Genomic DNA, 18,591 nt, shown 5'->3' with positions numbered 1-18,591 from the left:
GAGCTGTGTTCTCACAATATATCCACTTCTGTGCATGTATGAAATACTTCGATAAGTATTTTTAAAACCTTATACTGTAGTTCAATTCAGTTCAGTCACTCAGTTGTGTCTGACCCTTTGTGATCCCATGGACTGCAGCACGCCAGGTTTCCCTGTCCATCACCAACTCCCGAACCTTGCTCAAATTCATGTCCATTGAGTTGGTGATGCCATCCAACCATCTCATCCTCTGTCTTCCCTTCTCCTCCTGCCTTCAGTCTTTCCCAGCATCAGGGTCTTTTCCAATGAGTCAGTTCTATACATAAGTTAGCAAAAGTATTGGAGCTTCAGCATCAGTCCTTCCAGTGAATATTCAGGACTGATTTTCTGACTGGTTTTTTGATTGGTTTGATCTCCTTGCTGTCCAAGGGACTCTCAAGAGTCTTCTCCAACACCACAGTTCAGAAGCATCAATTCTTCAGCACTCTGCTTTCTTTACGGTCCAACTCTTACATCCATACATGACTACTGGAAAAACCATAGCTTTGATTAGATGGAGCTTTGTTGGCAAAATAATGTCTCTGCTTTTTAATATGCTGTCTAGGTTGGTCATAGCTTTTCTTCCAAGGTCAATTCAGTCACTTAGTTTTGTCCGACTCTTCATGACTCCATGGACTGCAGCATGCCAGGCTTCCCCATCCATCACCAACTCCCAGGGCTTACTCAAACTCATGTCCATCAAGTCAGTGATGCCTTCCAACCATCTCATCCTCTGTCATTCCCTTCTCCTCCTGCCTTCAATCCTTTCCAGCATCAGGGTCATTTCCAGTGAGTCAGTTCTTCATATCAGGTGGCCAGATATTGGAGCTTCAGCTTCAACATCAGGCCTTCCAATGAATATTCAGGACTGATTTCCTTTAGGATTGACTGATTGCATCTCCTTGGAGTCCAAGGGATTCTCAAGAGTCTTCTCCAACACCACAGTTCAAAGGAATCAATTCTTTGGCATTCAGCTTTCTTTGGAATCCAACTCTCACCTCCATACATGACTACTGGAAAAACCATAGCTTTGACTTAAGGCAAAGTAATATCTCTGCTTTTTAATATGCTGTCTAGGTTGGTAATAGCTTTTCTTCCAAGGAGCAAGTGTCTTTTCATTTCATGGCTGCAGTCACCATCTGCAATGATTTTGGAGCCCAAGAATATAAAGTCTGTCACAGTTTTTGTTGTATCCCCATCTGTTTGCCATGAAGTAGTGGGACCAGGTGCCATTATCTTAGTTTTTTGAATGTTGTGTTTTAAGCCAGCTTTTTTACTCTCCTCTTTCACTTTCATTAAGAGGCTCCTCAGTTCCTCTTTGCTTTCTTCCATAAGGCTGGTGCCATCTGTGTATATGAGATTATTGATATTTCTCCCAGAAATCTTGATTCCAGCTTGTGCTTCATTCAGCCCAGCATTTCACATGATGTACTCTGCATAGAAGTTAAATAAGCAGGGTGACAATATACAGCCTTGACATACTCCTTTCCCGATTTGGAACCAATCCATTCTTCCATGTCTGGTTCTAACTGTTGCTTCTTAACCTGCTTACAGATTTCTCAGAAGGCAGGTAATGTGTCTGGTATTCTCATCTCTGTGAGAATTTTCCACAGTTTGTTGTGACCCACAGTCAAAGTCTTTGGCATAGTCAATAAAGCAGAAGTAGATGTTTTTCTGGAACTCTTGCTTTTTCTGTGATCCATTGCATGTTGGTAGTTTGATCTCTGGTTCCTCTGCCTTTTCTAAGTCTGGCTTGAACATCTGGAAATTCTCGGTTTATGTACTGTTGAAGCCTTGTTTGGAGAATTTTGAGAATTATTTTGCTACCGTGTGAGATGAGTGCAATTGTGTGGCAGTTTGAACATTTTTGGCATTGCCTTTCTTTGGGGTTGGAATGAAAACTGACTTTTTCCAGTCCTGTGGCCACTGCTGAATTTTTCAAATTTGCTGGAATATTGAGGGCAACACTAACAGCATCATCTTTTGGGATTTGTTATAGCTCAGCTGGAATTTCATCACCTCCACTAGCTTTGTTCATAGTGATGCTTCCTAAGACCCACTTGACTTCACACTACAGGATGTCTGGCTCTAGGTGAGTGATCACACCATCGTGGTTATCTGGGTCATTAAGATCTTTTTTGTATAGTTCTTCTGTGTATTCTTGCCACCTTTTCTTAATATCTTCTGCTTCTGTTAGGTTCATACTGTTTCTGTCCTTTATAGTACCCATCTTTGTATGAAATTTTTACACTGTAATCACAGGTAAAAGGGTCTACTGGTCAATCATGTGCATAGATTTTACTGTGCATTTGCTGTAGAAACAAAGATCAGGTTTTTCTGGAATAAAAAAAGAATTCATCTTGAATCCATTAGAGAATAGTAGGAAAATTAAGGACATCATGTAATATTGGGCTTCCCTGGTAGCTCAGATGATGTTAGTAAAGAATCTGTCTGCAATGTGGGAGATCTGGGTTCAGTCCCTGGGTTGTGAATATCCTCTGGAGGAGGCCATGGCAACCCACTCCAGTATTCTTACCTGGAGAATCCCCATGGACAGAGGAGGCTGGTGGGCTACAGTCCATGGGGTCACAGAAAGCTGGACACTACTGAGTGACTAAGCACATGTAATGTTGGATAACTGGATCTTTAATGAAATTATAGCTACTTATTATTTGCAAAGAAAGGAAAATAACAATTTATTGGCTCTCATTAAAACTGCAGAGTCAAAAGACCCTGGAGCTCACCTCTTCCCACAAATACATAAAAAATACATTTACATGTGAAACAATTCTGAGCTGAAATTGAAATCTGGAAATGAAAGAAAGATCTCCCCGTAACTGGGTAGGATGAAAGGAAAAAAAAAAATGGACAACACCTGTGCCTCAGGGAGGGAGCTGTGAAAGAGGAACAGTTACCACACCCTGGGAAACCCCCTCATTTGCTGGGAAATTAGCCAGGACAGAAAGGGAGCTTCAGAAGCTCAGGAGGGAGAGTTCTATAACAGGTCTGTGGCAGGCAGAATGGAAAGAGACTGCACAGATGAGTTGTCCAACTGCCCTCAACTCCTCAGTCTAAGACACACACCCACTGGTGCAGGCACATGCTGGGTACTGAAACTCAGGCTTTAAAGGACAAGACCAGGGAAAGGACTCGGATTGGCAGCTGCGTGGAAACAGCCTAAAGAGGCATGAGTGTGGTACAGCATAGAAGTAAAGCACCATTGTTAAAGGGCATTCAAAGAAGGGGCAGGGCCTGCCATAGCAGCCTGTGCTATCTCAGCCCCTAGCACTGCCTCTGAAAGTTCTGGAGGTATAGTTGCTGACACATAGTAGGGTTGAAATCAGAGTGAAGCCCCATGGCTGTGAAATCCATAGATTTACACCACTGCAGCCAGCTTTGTAAACTCAGCACCTGCAGAACAACCAAGTGGACATTGGGTGCCCCCACAGCTGGAATGAGTCTGGCTTTGTGGGCTTTGTAGGCATATGCCCATGCAGGCTACACTGGGCCAGGGTCTAGGCTGCCTCCATAGCCCCATGGTAGGTCCTGGAGTGCAACTACAGTGGTTCTGGTACCTAATTTTGGTGGATCTGCACTGGTGGCTTTGTGAAAACACCACCTGAGATCACCAGGGCTGATTTCCAGCATACCGATGGTTGAAGCAGGGCCAAGGGCAGTGCCAACAGCAGTGTATTTTGTGAACCCCATAGTGGGTGCCAGGCAATACAACAGAGCACATGCCCCTGTAGACCGTTCCAGTGGAGGAATGCTCGGTGGTTCCTCTCCCAGTGGGAGTGCTCTAATCCCATCCACCTCACACTGCAGCTCAGAAATGGATCTGGGGGTTTCCATTCCAACAACTAGGGAGCAGACTTTGCCCCTACAGGTGTATGACAACCACAGAAGAAACGAAAGCCCCATTCAACATCCATGCAGGCTCTGGTAACTGAACACCAGTCACATCTCCTATCAAGGGGATAATGGCCAGCATACACTGAGAAAAGAGGCAGCATGCCTCCATACTAAAAATAATCCTCACACCAAACATATTAAACCCCTGCAGGCTATACAGAGATGATCTCACATAAAGATATCTCACCAAGAACACGGTAGTTGCTTCTGCTAAACTCATAGAGTAAGAAAACTAAAAGTAAAATGAGAAGCACAGGACCCACTCCCAATCTTTTAATTTTCAAGAGAAGTCCCCTAAAAGAATGAACAATGAAACAGATCACTTTTGGTCTATTAGGTAACAAATTCAAAAAGTAGATGATGAAAATATTAAAGGATTTAAGAAAGGTTATTGATAAAAATACAGATTAAAAAAATAGAAACTAAAGGGAGGAGCAAGAAAAATGAGAACACATTTGCCAAGGTGAAAGCTGAGCTAAAGGCAATGAATAACAGATTGAATAATGCAGAAAAGTAAATGATCTCAAAGACAGAATAATAGAAATCCCCTAATCAGAACAGCAGACAGAAAGTCAAATTAAAAACAAACAACAACAAACAAAGAAAGAAGCAATCTGAGAGACATATGGGATAGTATAAAGTGTGCCAATCAATGCATAATAGGGATTCCAGAAGAAGAAGAAAGAGAAAAGGGGATTTTAAATGTATATGAAGTAATTAAGACTGAAAACTTCCCAAACCTAAAAACGAAAGAGGTATCCAAGTACAGGAACCACAGATGGTTGCAAACAAGGTGAATCCAAACAAACCTCCACCAAGATGTATTATAATTAAAATGGCAAAAGCTAAAGACAAAGAGAGGACTCTAAAGACAGCAAGAGAAAAACCAAGAGTTAATTGTAAGGGAACCAAAGACATGTTGCAGTCCAGAAGAAAGTGATGAAATAGTCAAAGTCGTAAAAGGGGAAAAATCTAGCATGCTCTACCCAAGAAGATTATCATTTAGAATAGAAGGAAAAATAAACTCTCAGAAAAGCAAAAGATAAAAGAATGTAGAAATACTAAATCAATCCTAAAGGAAATATGGAGAAGTCTTTAAATATAAAAGATGTAAGAATCTAAAGAAAAAAGAAAATCACAATTGGAAAGTAAATCACTTAAATACCCAGTATACAGTTAAAAAAAAATTTTTGTGAGGGCAATAATAAGCACAATGAATGGATAGACATGAAGTGTAAAAGGAGACAGCAAAATCGTAAAATGAGGGAAGGAGGGTAAGAAAATGTACAGTTAATTTTAAGAATATGTTTGAACCTCCATGAGTTTCAGTCTAAAGCAAGTATATATAGGAGGGGGTTAACATATTTGAAAAACAAGCTAACCACAAATCAAAATATGCAATAGACTTACAAAAGCCAAAACAGGGAAACACAAGCATAACATGAATGAAAATTGTCAAACCACAAAAAGAAAAAACAAGCAAAAAAAAGAAAGTGAAAGGATCAAGTAAGAAATACAAATATCAACTGGAAAACAAGGTTTGAAAAGTGAAAAGTGGTGAAAATGTTAGTTGCTCAGTCGTATCTAACTCTTTGCGACCCCAGAGACTGTAGCCTGCCAGGCTCCTCTGTCCATGTAACTCTCCAGGTAAGAATACTGGAGTCGATATATCAGACAAACTAGAGTTTAAAACAAAGACTATAAAGAGAGATAAAGGACATTATATGCTGATGAAAGGATCAATATCCTTGTCAATATTATGCACCCAGTATAGAGCACCTAGCTTCCCAGGTGGCAGAGTAATAAAGAACCCTCCTGCCAATGCAGGAGCTGCAGGAGATGTAGGTTCGATCCCTGGGTCAGAAAGAGTCCCTGGAGGAGGACATGGCAATCCACTCCAGTATTCTTGCCTGGTGAATCCCAAGAACAGAGGAGCCTGGTGGGCTGTAGTCCATAGGGTCACAAAGAGTCAGACATGACTGAAGCGACTTAACACACATTGGAGCACCTAAATATATAAAATAAATACTAATAGACATAAAAGAAGAAATTGACAGGAATACAATAATAGTGTGAGACTTAAACACCCTGCTCACAGATCTTCTAGTTAGAAAATCAACAAGGCAACAAAGGTCCTAAATGATACAATAAAAGTTAGACTTAATTGATACATTCAGTATTATACCCTCCCAAAAAAAACAGAATACACATTCTTTTCAAGTATACGTGGTTCAGTCTCTGGGGCTGACCACATACTAGGGAACAAAATAAGCTGCAGCAAATTTGAGAGTATAGACATTATGTCAAGTGGATTTTCTGACCATAATGGCAGACAACTAGAAGTCATTCACAGAAAATGAAATGGGAAAAAAGCAACTACATGGAAACCAAAAAACATACTACTAAATACGAATATATCAATGACGATTTAATTCTCAATTTAAAAGTATCTTGAGACAAATGGCAATGACATCACAACCATACAAACTCTATGAGATGCAGCAAAATCAATTCTTAGAGGGAAGATCATAGCAATACAAGCCTTCTTTAAGAATCAAGTAAAATCTTGATTAAACAACTTAACCCACCACCTAAAAGAATTAGAAAATAGAGCACAAACAAAACCCAAAGTCACCAGAAGAAAGGAAATAATAAGGATCAGAGATAAAATAAAAACAGAGATTAAAACATAATAGGGGGAAAAAATCAATAAAACCAAGAGTTGCTTCTTTGAAAGGGTAAACAAAACTGACAAACATCTGGCCAGGCTCACCAAGAAAAGACAAAGGACCCAAATAAACAATGTAAGAAGTGAGAAAAAAGAAACAACAACTGTTAACACAGAAGTGCAAAAAAGCATCAGAGAATACTATGAATGGTTTTATGCTAACAAGCTCAAAAACTTAGAAAAAACGGACACGTTTCTAAAAACATACAGCTCACCAAAATTGAATCAAGAATGAAAGTGAGAGTGTTAGCTCCTCAGTCATGTCTGACTCTTTGCAACCCCATGGACTCTAGCCTGCCAGGCTCCTCTGTCCACAGAATTCTCCAGGCAAGCATACTGGAGTAGGTTGCCATTTCCTACTCCAGGGGATCTTCCCAACCCAGGGATTGAACCTGGGTCTCCCACATTGTGGACAGATGCTTTACCATCTAAGCCATTGGAGAAGAATAAAGAGATAATTCAAACAGACCAATCACTAGAAATGAAATAGAACCTGTTTAAACAAACGAAAACCTCCCTACAAGCAAAAGTCCAGGACCTGATGGCTTCACAGGCAATTCTACCAAACATACAAAGAAGAACATGCACTCATACTGCCAAAACTCTTCCAAAACGCTAAAGAGGAGGGAACACTGCCAAAGACATTCTATGAAGGTTCCATCAACCTGATACCGAAACCAAAGACACTACCCAAAAAGAACATTACAGATCAGTATCTTTGATGAATATAGATGCAAAAATTCTCAACAAAATATTAGCAAATGTAAAACAGCAACACATCAAAAAAGATTATACACCATAACCAGTTTGGATTCATAAGGATGGTTCAACAAAGGCAAGTCAATCAATGCAAAACACATCAGCAAAAGATAAACCCACATGATCATGTCAGTAGATACAAAAAAAGTATTTGATAAAGTTCAACATTCATTCATGATAAAAACTCTTACCAAGGTGGGATTAGAGGAAGCATATCTCAATGTAATAAAAGTTATTTATGACAAAGTCACAGTTAATATAATACTCAAAGGTGAAAAGCAGAAAGTCTTCCTACTAACATCTGGAAGAAGACAAAGATGTCCATTCTCACTGTTTCTTCTGCTATACAGCAGAAATTAACACAGCATTATAAATCAACTGTACTTCAATAAAGTGTTTTTAAAAAGAACAATTTATTAAATGGTATGTATTATGGGTCCATCTTTATTCACCTAACACTGTGTTTTCGCTGAGGACCTGTGGAATCATAGACTCTCAGTTTGAAGAATCTTAATGTCCTTCTAATTATGCATTCCTCATGACATGTAAATTTCCTCTACAGCAATCCTATTCTAATTCTCTTTGAATGCCTCCAGTGATGACTCATTACTACCCTGTTCCAAGGCTGCTACAGTCTATTTTCTTGTAAGCCGTATCTGAAATAAAAAGCACTGATCTTTGAATAAAAAGCTAGAGTTCTTATTTTGATGATGTCACTTATTCTGCCTCTGTGAGTTTTGGCAAAACACTTCCCTCTGAACCTGCTGGACCATCTGTAAAATGAGAATAATAATTTCAGTTCATAGGGAAGTTTTAAAAAATTAAATCAGATTCAGGCAGAAGTTCTGAAATGTCTGATATCTACCAGATTTTCAGTAAATAAGGAATCTTACCTATTCTGATCAGTCTCCTCTGGACACATGTCAATGGAAAGTGTTAACCACAGGAGCCTGAGTGCTTCTCGAAACAAAATTCAGTATGTTTTCCCCCTAATTCCCAAAGTAAACGTTTAGATAAGTAAGAAGCTTTTAATTTTAATTAAGTTCAATTTTTTTTTCTTTTATGGAACAAGTGTTTAGTGTTATATCTAAAAAGTCATTGTCATCTAGTGTCATCGAGGCATTTTACTTTGTTGTCTTCTAGGAGTTTTATAGTTGTGCGTTTTACATTTGGATTTGTAATTTATTTTCAGTTACCTTTTGTGAAAAGTGTAGGATCGGTGACCAGGTTCATTTTTATATGTGGATAATCCAGTTGCTTACACATGCCTTCTGCAAAAGACTATCCTTTTTCCATTGAAGAGCATTTGCTCCTTGGTCAAGGAACAGTAGACTATTGATGCGACTCTTTTTCTGGAGTTTCTATTATTTTCTCAAGATCCATCTGTATATTCTTTCACCAATACCACATGTTCTGATTATGCAACTTTATAGTTAGTCTTGAAGACAAGGGGGTGTCCATGCTCCAAATTCGTTCTCCTTTTATAATGTATTTGATACTCCAGGTCTTTGACCTTTCTATATAAACTTTAGAATCAGTTTGTGGATTTTGTTTTACAGATTTACAGAAAATTTGAGTGGCGAATACAGTTCCATATACTCATTCACTACCCCTCATTTTCTCATATGATTAACAACTTGCATGTTATAATTGATGAGTCAGTATTGATATATTATTACTAACTACATACTTTACATTAGTCTTGATACTCTCTGTTGTACATTCCAAGGGCCTTTTATCTTTCCATAGTTTTTAGAATCAATTTTCAATGTCAATAACATTTAAATAACCCACTGGAATTTTGTTTTCAGTTCAGTTCGTTTTGTCACTCGGTCGTGTCTGACTCAGCAACCCCATGGATCGCAGCACCCCAGGCTTCCCTGTCCATCACCATCTCTCAGAGCTTGCTCAAACTCATGTCCATCAAGTCGGTGATGCCATCCAACCATCTCATCCTCTGTTATTCCCTACTCCTCCTGCCTTCAATCTTTCCCAGCATCAGGGTCTTTTCCAACGAGTCAGTTCTTCTCATCAGGTGGCCAAAGTATTAGTTTCAGCTTCAGCATCAGTCCCTCCAGTGAATATTCAGGACAGATTTCCTTTAAAATGGACTTGGTGGATCTCCTTGCAGTCCAAGGGACTCTCAAGAGTCTTCTCCAACACCACAGTTCAAAAGCATCAATTTTGTTTAGGAATTCATTAAATTATATACACATTTTTCTCATTTATGTATAGATTTGGGAAGAACTGACACCTTGATAATTCTTCCTATCTATGTCCATAGAATATCTCTCCATTCTTTTGTATTTCCTTTGGTTTCTTTCATCACGGTTTTGTAGTTTTCCTCTTGTTGTTAACATACAACTAAGTATATCATCATTCTTTTGTTTTTGTTTCTGTTTTGGTGCTCATGCAAATGATATTGTGTTTTTAATTTCAAACTTCAGTTGTTCACTACAGGTAATTAGGTAAGAAATTAACTTTTCTATATTTATCCTTTTTTACTTCATACTATTATAATACAATTCAAGAATGTTAGATGTATATCTAAGCTGGACATTTTTATAATGTTACGCTTTCCAGTTCACAACATGAGATATTTCCATTTATTTGTGTCTTCTTTAATTTTGTTCAACAATACAGTATGTCCCCTACATATTAAAGAATTCCATTTTGAGAGCACATTCATAAGCCTAATTTTGTTCATAAGTCCAATTAAGTTAGCCTAGGTACCCAACTAACACAATCAGCTATATAGTACTATATTATAATAATAATTTATAATAATTTTCACGCAAATAACACATTAGAAAACACAAAAATAAAGAAAACCTTTTTAATCTTATAGTACCTTGAAAAGTACAGTAGTATGTTAGAACAGCTGGCTTGCAGGGGATGGCATCAGGTGAACTGACAAGTAACAACAGTTATTGACTAGAGGAGGAGCAAGTGGAGGTGGGAAATGGTAGAGCTGAAGGATCATCAGCAAATAGGAGACAGAGGGCAAACTGCAGTTTCACTCATGCCCAACGCTGGAACCCATGTTCACATCTTTGAAAGTTTGCGACTTGAAGCTTTGTATGTAGGGAGTTTTCTGTAGTTTATAGTTTTCAGTGTATAAGTCGTCTGTCTTCTTGGTTAAGTTTTTTCCTAAGTATTTTGTTGTTTTGATGCTGAGCTAAAACTGTCTCTGCCAATGACATATAGAAAACCCAATCATATTCATTTACTGCCTTCTATTTATTGCTATTGATTTTTATTTTCTTTTCTGTTTTTCATCCTTTTACCCTCTTCTCTGATTTTAATTGAGTATTTTGGATAGTTACATTTTCTCTTCTGTCTTAGCATGTCCATTCTTTATCTTTTTTAAAACATAAGTGATTGCCCTACATTTCATAGTATACATTTCCAACTGATTCAAACATACATTCAGATATCATTAAATTGCTTGGTTGGTACTCCAAGTACCTTGTAACAGCATTTTCCTAATTCTTTTCTTCTGTCCTTTCCAACATTGCATCATTCATATCACTTATCTGTAAGCTATAATAAATAAATCATTACTATTTTTATTTAGAACAAACTTTTAGACCAATTAAGAATTAGATTTAATAACCCTAATTTATTTTTTCTCTAATGTCCTTTCTTTCCTTAGATCTGTGTTTCTGACCTATATATTTTCCTACTTTCTGAAGAACTTTAACTTTTCTTGTAAGGCAGGTCTATTAGCAACAAATTCCCTCAAATTTGGTTTGAAAAATTTTAGTATTCCTTAACTGCTAGATGGAACCAAGAACGGCACATGCATAATTTTGTCGTTGAAGCCATCTATGTGAAGTGGCTAATGTGATGCCAGGTATATTAAGAGACAAGAAACGTCAGGTGCTGTTATTTTTCTGATTGTTCCTGAGGCTCAGTTCCAATCATTCGGTGAGAAGGTGAATGAAAAACAAACTTAAGCGTCTGTGGTGCTCTCAGACAGGCAATAAAACTATAAACTTTAGAGCACCCTTGGCCTCAAAGAATGAGGTTCTCTAGCAAAAACAAAACCAAAACCAAAAAACCACGCTTCTAGCCTGGCCTTTTCTAAGACCCAAGAAAGTTCTCCCGGGAGTCCCAAGCTAGACATCTAGTGAGCGGCAGTCAGGCTGGGGGGACAGAGGGAAGGAGCAGAGCCTGTAGGGGCCGGTTTAGGGAGATGTGGGGAGCAAGAGGCGGACCCTAAGGAAGGACAGGTCTGGAGGCTGACCCTGGGGGCCAGGCGTGGCAGGGGAGGGGCGCAGTGGAACAGGGGGCCAGGAAGGGGGCGGCAACGGGGAGGGACAGGGAAGGCTGGCAGTGTTGAGAACAAAGTGGAAGAAACCCTCTGGAACGCTGGTGTTTTGGACTGCAAAAGAGGGGCCAGACTTCGCAGCCAAGCTGGAGGTACTGGGCTCCCTGGCGGAGCCCGCACCGCAGCATTCTGGACCGCGCTCCGTCCCGGGTGCTCCTGATGGGGGCTGCAGCCTTTCTCTTCGTTGCTAATCTCCTCAAAGGGCAGCATCGAAAGATCACAGTTTATTGTGATCCACACAGTCAAAGGCTTTGGCATAGTCAATAAAGAAGAAATAGATGATTTTCTGGAACTCTCTTGCTTTTTTGGTGATCCAGCAGATGTTGACAATTTGATCTCTGGTTCCTCTGCCTTTTCTAAAACCAGCCTGAACATCTGGAAGTTCATAGATATGTATTGTTGAAGCCTGGCTTGGATAATTCTGAGCATTACTTTACCAGTGTGTGAGATGAGTGCAATTGTGTGGTAGTTTGAGCATTCTTTAGCATTGCCTTCCTTAGGGATTAGAATGAAACTGACCTTTTCCAGTCCTGTGGCCACTGCTGAGTTTTCCAAATTTTGGGAAAAAATTGCTGGCATATTGAGTGCAGCACTTTCACAGCATCATCTTTCAGGATTTGAAATAGCTCAACTGAAATTCCATCACCTCCACTAGTTTTGTTCATAGTGATGCTTCCTAAGGCCCAGTTGACTTCCCATTCCAGGATGTCTGGCTCTGGATGAGTGATCACACCATCGTGATTATCTGGGTTGTGAAAGTCTTTTTTGTATAGTTCTTTTGTGTATTCTTGCCCCCTCTTGTTAATATTTTCTGCTTCTGTTAGGTCCATACCATTTCTGGTCAAGTATGAATAAATAGAAGAGATGGAAAGAGAAGATGGTTTCTTTGTCTTCAAAAGTGGAAAACTGTCATCCCCAATGGTTCCCTGGTAAAGAACCCACTTGTCAATGCAGGAGATGCGGCTTTTAGATGCAGCTTTGATCCTTGGGTTGGGAAGATCCCCTGGAAAAGAAAATGGCAACCCACTCCAGTATTCTTGCCTGGGAAATCCCATGGACAAAGGAGCCTGGAGGGCTGCAGTCTATGAGGTTGCAAAGGAGTCAGACACAACTTAGCGACTAAACAATAACAACAACTTGTCTCCATGACTGTTTTGTTTTCTCCATCAGCTCTACAATTTCTTTCCAAGAATAATGAATTTCCTTTCAAGATCCCACCAACCTCTCTTTAGTAAATGGGAGAAACTGAACATGTTTATTGCCAGGGTGATTGAAAACCACAAGAAAGACTGGAATCCTGCAGAAGCAAGAGACTTCATTGATGCTTCCCTCCAGGAAATGGAAAAGATGGGAAATCAGAGTTTTCTCCTGAGTTTTGTTCTTAAAAAGAAATAAGGAGATTCTGGCTCCTTAATGCTGCTGTACCAAATCACCAAAAATCTGGAATCTTAAAAAAGCACACATTTATTATCTTATAATTCCAGAGGTCAGAAGGTTGAAGCCAGTTTCTCTGGACTGAAGTCAAGGTAGGAGCAGGGCTGCTACTTCTGGAGGCACTTGGGCAGAATCCATTGATGGACTTTTCCAGCCTGTAGAGGCTGCCTGTATTCCTTGACTCAGGGCCCCTTCCTCCATCTTCAAAGCCATCCAAATAGCATCTTCTCTGCCCCCATCCTCACATCTTCCCTTTATGCCTTTCTTGTACCCCTCTTATGAGACTCTTGTGATTATATTGGGCCCACAAGGATAATTCAGGATCATCTTGCCATATCAAGATCTTTAAGTTAATTGTATCTACAAAGTTCTGCCTGGCATTTAACATTCATGAGTTCCAGAGATTAAGACATGGACATCTTTGTAAGTCATTATTCAGCCTACCACAGGGGAGGAAAAATATAGGCAATATTTCATAGAATGTAGGAATAACATAATTCAGAATTGTTGATACAAGTAAAAATAAAGATAGAGATTTAATGGTATTTGACTTGAAGTCTTTGGAAAGCCCAAATACTGCCTTTTTGAGGTCTGTTCTCTATTCTCTACCCATATCTGAAGAAGAGACACACAAAAGGAGAACTAAGTGTTGTTTTATGGTTCGTTGGATCAATGCTCAGTCTCCTACCCCTTCCCCCAGCTCCTCAGTGCAGAACACAAGTGAAGCTAGTCAGATGCCAGAGTTTAAGCGTGAGGAAGTTTTGCTTTCCTCCCTCATCCCCATGTCATGCACTTTTCCAGCATTATAGGCCAGAAGCAGGGGAAAAAAGTAACATTGTATGTCTGTCCTTTAACATAGTAACCCCTCTGGTTAATACACATCACTGTATAGTGGAATGGTCTTTGCCATAGATTATTCCTTCCTTCTCCTCGAGTTGGCAGAATGGTACACTTCTTTGCAACTCCTCTTTTATTTCCCCTTGTTGGCATGCCATTAATAGAAGAATTGCTATCTCCTCAGAGGAGTATACTTCACATGCTATAAGTGTGCAGGTGTGGGACCACACACAGGGAGGAATGTTGACACACTGAAGCTTCTGGAGGAAGATGGGTAAGATGCTGGAATGCCATGGGGAATGGCTGTCGAAATCAGACATGTTTAAATTAACCTAAAAAGATGAGCACAATGAAGGACAGAAATGGATATGGACCTAACAGAAGCAGAATATATTAAGACGAAGTGGCAAGAATGCACAGAAGAACTATACAAAAAAGATCTTAATGACCCAGATAACCAAAATGATGTGATCACTCACCTAGAGCCATAAATCTTAGAGTGTGAAGTGAAGTGGGGCTTAAGAAGCATCACTATGAACAAAGCTAGAGGAGCTGATGGAATTCCAGTAGAGCTATTTCAAATCCTAAAAAATGATGCTATTAAAGTGCTGCACTCAATATGCCAGCAAATTTGGAAAACTCAGCAGTGGCCACAGGACTGGAAGAGGTCAGTTTTCATTCCAATATCTAAGAAAGGCAATGCCAAAGAATGTTCAAACTACTACACAATTGCACTCATCTCACACGCTAGCAAAGTAATGCTCAAAATCCTCCAAGCCAGGCTTCAACAGTACCTGAACTGTTAAATTCCAGATGTTCAAGCTGGATTTAGAAAAGGCAGAGGAACCAGAGATCAAATGGCTAACATCTGTTGGATAATTGAAAAAAAAAAAAAAAAGAGTTCCAGAAAAAACATCTACTTCTGCCTTATTGGCTATGCCAAAGCCTTTGACTCTGTGGATCACAACAAATTGTGGAAAATTCTTAAAGAGATGGGCAGACCTGCCTTCTGAGAAATCTGTATGCAGGTCAGGAAGCAACAGTTCGAACTGGACATGGAACAACAGACTGGTTCCAAATAGGAAAAGGAGTACGTCAAGGCTGTATATTGTCACCCTACTTATTTAACTTATATGCAGGGTACATCATGCGAAATGCTGGACTGGATGAAGCACAAGCTGGAATCAAGATTGCTGGGAGAAATATCAATAACCTCAGATATGCAGATGACACCACCCTTATGGCAGAAAGCGAAGAAGTAAAGAGCCTCTTGATGAAAGTGAAAGACAAGAGTGAAAAAGTTGGCTTAAAGCTCAACATTCAGAAAGCTAAGATCATGGCATGCAGTCCCATCACTTCATGACAAATAGATAGGGAAACAATGGAAGACTTCATTTTCTTGTGCTCCAAGATCACTGTACATGGTGGCTACAGCCATGTAATTAAAAGACACTTGCTCCTTGGAAGAAAAACTATGACCAACCTAGACAGCATGTTAAAAACCAGAGACATTACTTTGCCAACAGAGTGCTGTCTAGTCAAAGCTATGGTTTTTCCAGTAATTCCTACAACAAACCTAAAAAGGAAACGGTTAATGGAAAGATATGGAACTGTTGTACTTTAAAGATGCTGATTTTATTCTCTCTGGTGTTATTGCAAACATTTATTGAGTATTTGCTATGTGCTGTTTGTATCACACATAATTCATAATGCCACCTTAAGGGGTGAGTATTGTTATTCCTGCTTCCCAGGTGGCTAGGTGGTAAAGAATCTACCTGCCAATGCAGGGGATGCAAGAGATTCTGGTTTTATCCCTGAGTTAGGAAGTTCCTCTGGAGTAGGAAATGGCAACCCAACATATTCTTGCCTGGAAAATCCATGGACAGAATAGCCTGGCAGGCTACAGTCCATGGGCTTATAAAGAGTCAGACACAACTGAGCACATGCACGCACGTGTGCGCACGCATGCACACACACAAACATTGTTATTTCTGTTTTATGAAAGAGGGAAGTTAAACACACGGAGGTTTGTTACTCAGTCAAGTCATACAGAGAGTGAACAGTGTGTCTCATATTGGAGCTCAAGGCTGTTTTCCAGTGTAGTAATAGATTCTCCCTAATTATGGAAGTAAAAAAATTAATAGTCTTGATTTTCATCCACCAAAGCTAACAAAGGCTTCTAGCACTTGGAGGAGGAGGCATACCAAAGACACTGCAGTAATAAGCCTCTGCGTCCTGAGAACACCAAAGGGAAAATCATTTCTCATGGTGGGGGGGGGGGTCTTTCCTTCTACGATTTCTTAAGGATGAAGCCCCCTATGTTGTGGTGACTTAGAACCCACTAAATAAACCAATAATCACTGTGCTTTCTAGCATAAGGGCCATGCTGATTCAAGTTTCCATGAAGAAAACCTCATCTACAACACCCTAGACCTCTTCTTTGCTGGATCAGAGACAATTTCGACCACCCTGCACTGGGAGGCTGCTCTGCATGGCCCTGAACCCCCAAATCCAAGGTGAGCTCATTAGTGAGTGGGCCGGAGCTGGGTCAGAATGAGGCCTCCTAGAACAAACTGCCCCACGAAGGGGTCAGATGAGAGTGTGGTTGGATGGAGAGATGGGTAGGCCAGTCGTGGGCCAGGCAGACTTGAGAACAGGCATCTTGTTCAGTTTTTCTCTCGGAATTGGGATGAATCAATGTAACACAAATGTCGCAGAGTCACTGCCCTCAGAAGACTCTCAGTCCAGTGAGGAAAACAGTGAAACCCACTGACACTGTGGTGAGTTCCAGGAAAGAGCTCCATTCCACTCACGTAGGAAATCTATCACAGCTTTCCCTCCATTTTTTTTTTCATTTATTTTTAGTTGGAGGATAATTGATTTACAATGTTGTATTGGTTTCTCCCGTACAGCAGAGGGAATCAGACTTAACACTACATATCTCCCCTTCCCATTGAGCCTCTCTCCCACCCACTTTCCCCGCTCCCACCCACTCTAAGTCTTCATAGAGTGCCCAGCTGGACTTCCTGTGTTATATGGCAGCTTCCCACTAGCTTTCTCTTTTACACCGTGGCAGTGTATGTGTGTGAGTACTGTTTTCTCGATCAGGCCTACCCTCTCTTTCCCACACTGTCAGCAAATCCATTCTCTATGTCTGTATCTCCATTCTTTCTCTGCATATAGGTTCATCAGGACTGTTTTTCTAGATTCCAGATACAGGTGTTGATATATGATACTTGTTTTTCTCTTTCTGACTTAATTCACTCTGTATGACAGACTCTAGGTCCAACTACATCACTACAACTGACTCAGTCACCCTGCTCTTTTTAAGTGCTATCTTCCATTGCCCTGTGGACAGTGTTCACACTCCTTAGTCTGGTATATTACGCCCTTTGCTGTGCCTCTTTCTGTCTGTCCAGCCTTGACTCTCCCCGCCTTGCATGGGGGCCTCACTAATTTGTCCATCATTTTCTTTTACACTGTCCTGATTTGTGCCTGTGGACCATCACACCTGTTCTTCCCTGGAAGAATAATACAAAAATGTGCTTCCCTAATTTCTCCCCATGGTAAACCCCTAGCTATTCTTGAAGAACCTATTCAACACAATCTCCTCGAAGTGTCTCCCCACATGTCTAGGAAAATACTAGCATTTTCTTACTTAAGAGATGAACTAAAGCACTTTCATTTGCTTATCACATATTATTTATGGAGAAGGGAATGGGAAACCACTTCATTATTCTTGCTTAGAGAACCCCATGACAGTATGAAAAGGCAAAAAGATAAGACACCTGAAGATGAGGTGCCTCCCTCCCTAGGTGGGTAGGTGTGCAGTAAGCTCCTAGAGAAGAGCAAAGAAATAGCTCCAGACTCTTGAGAGTCCCCTGGACAGCAAGGAAATCAAACCAATAAGTCATAAAGGAAGTCAACCCTGAATTTTCAGTGGAAGTGCTGGCGCTGAAGCTCCGATACTTTGGCTACCTGATGTGAAAAGCAAACTCCTTTGGAAACGACACTGATGCTGGGAAAGACTGAGGGCAGGAGGAGAAGGGAATGATAGAGGATGAGATGGTTGGATGGTATCACTGACTCAATGGACATAAGTTTGAGCAAACTCTGGGAGACAGTGAAATACAGGGAAGCCTGGCATGCTGCAGTCCGTGGGGTCACAAAGAGTCAACAGAACCACAACAACATTATTTATATATCTTCCCCACAGACTGTAGCCTTTGGAGGACAATGACTGTTACAATCATGGTTCTTTCTCTAGGTTCCAGAACAGTTTGAGCCCATGAAGTTCTTCTAGGATGCAGTCTCTCAAACTGTGGGTAACAGTTTATTATCAACACATGATATCTATTTAGTGAATCAAGGTCAACTTCTTTTTCTAAAATAAAAATAGATTAGAAAAGAGAAAATTTCTTCCTGTGGTACTGAGGATAAGCTTTTTGTCAAGATATTTTGTTTCTTCCCTATAAATAACCATTTATGTATTAAATATAAATGTAAGCTTTATATGGGGCATCTCTGGTAGCTCAGCTGGTAAAGAATCCGCCTGCAATGCAGGAGACCC

At 40.2% G+C, this 18,591-nt stretch overlaps 1 protein-coding gene across 2 annotated transcripts in view; it reads left to right on the top strand.

The window, feature by feature from the left end:
• Window positions 1-16,537, top strand: part of CYP2J (cytochrome P450, family 2, subfamily J) — a 67,307-nt gene extending 50,770 nt beyond the window's left edge. The window contains exons 10-11 of one of the 2 annotated variants that reach the window (XR_009600188.1): window positions 2,018-2,110; window positions 16,395-16,537. Coding sequence is in view for 1 of the 2 variants with exons in the window: in XM_042248814.1 (XP_042104748.1) it covers window positions 16,395-16,399 (5 nt within the window). In the remaining variant the exon portion in view is untranslated. The remainder of the gene's footprint in view (window positions 1-2,017; window positions 2,111-16,394) is intronic. The other variant, XM_042248814.1, reaches the window with a different exon arrangement.
• Window positions 16,538-18,591: the final 2,054 nt, after the last annotated feature.

This window comes from Ovis aries, chromosome 1 (genome assembly GCF_016772045.2).
Source record: "Ovis aries strain OAR_USU_Benz2616 breed Rambouillet chromosome 1, ARS-UI_Ramb_v3.0, whole genome shotgun sequence".
Classification (NCBI taxonomy): domain Eukaryota; kingdom Metazoa; phylum Chordata; class Mammalia; order Artiodactyla; family Bovidae; genus Ovis; species Ovis aries.
Note: the sequence above shows the minus strand (reverse complement) of the source record. Positions and strands in the feature narration are given on the sequence as shown.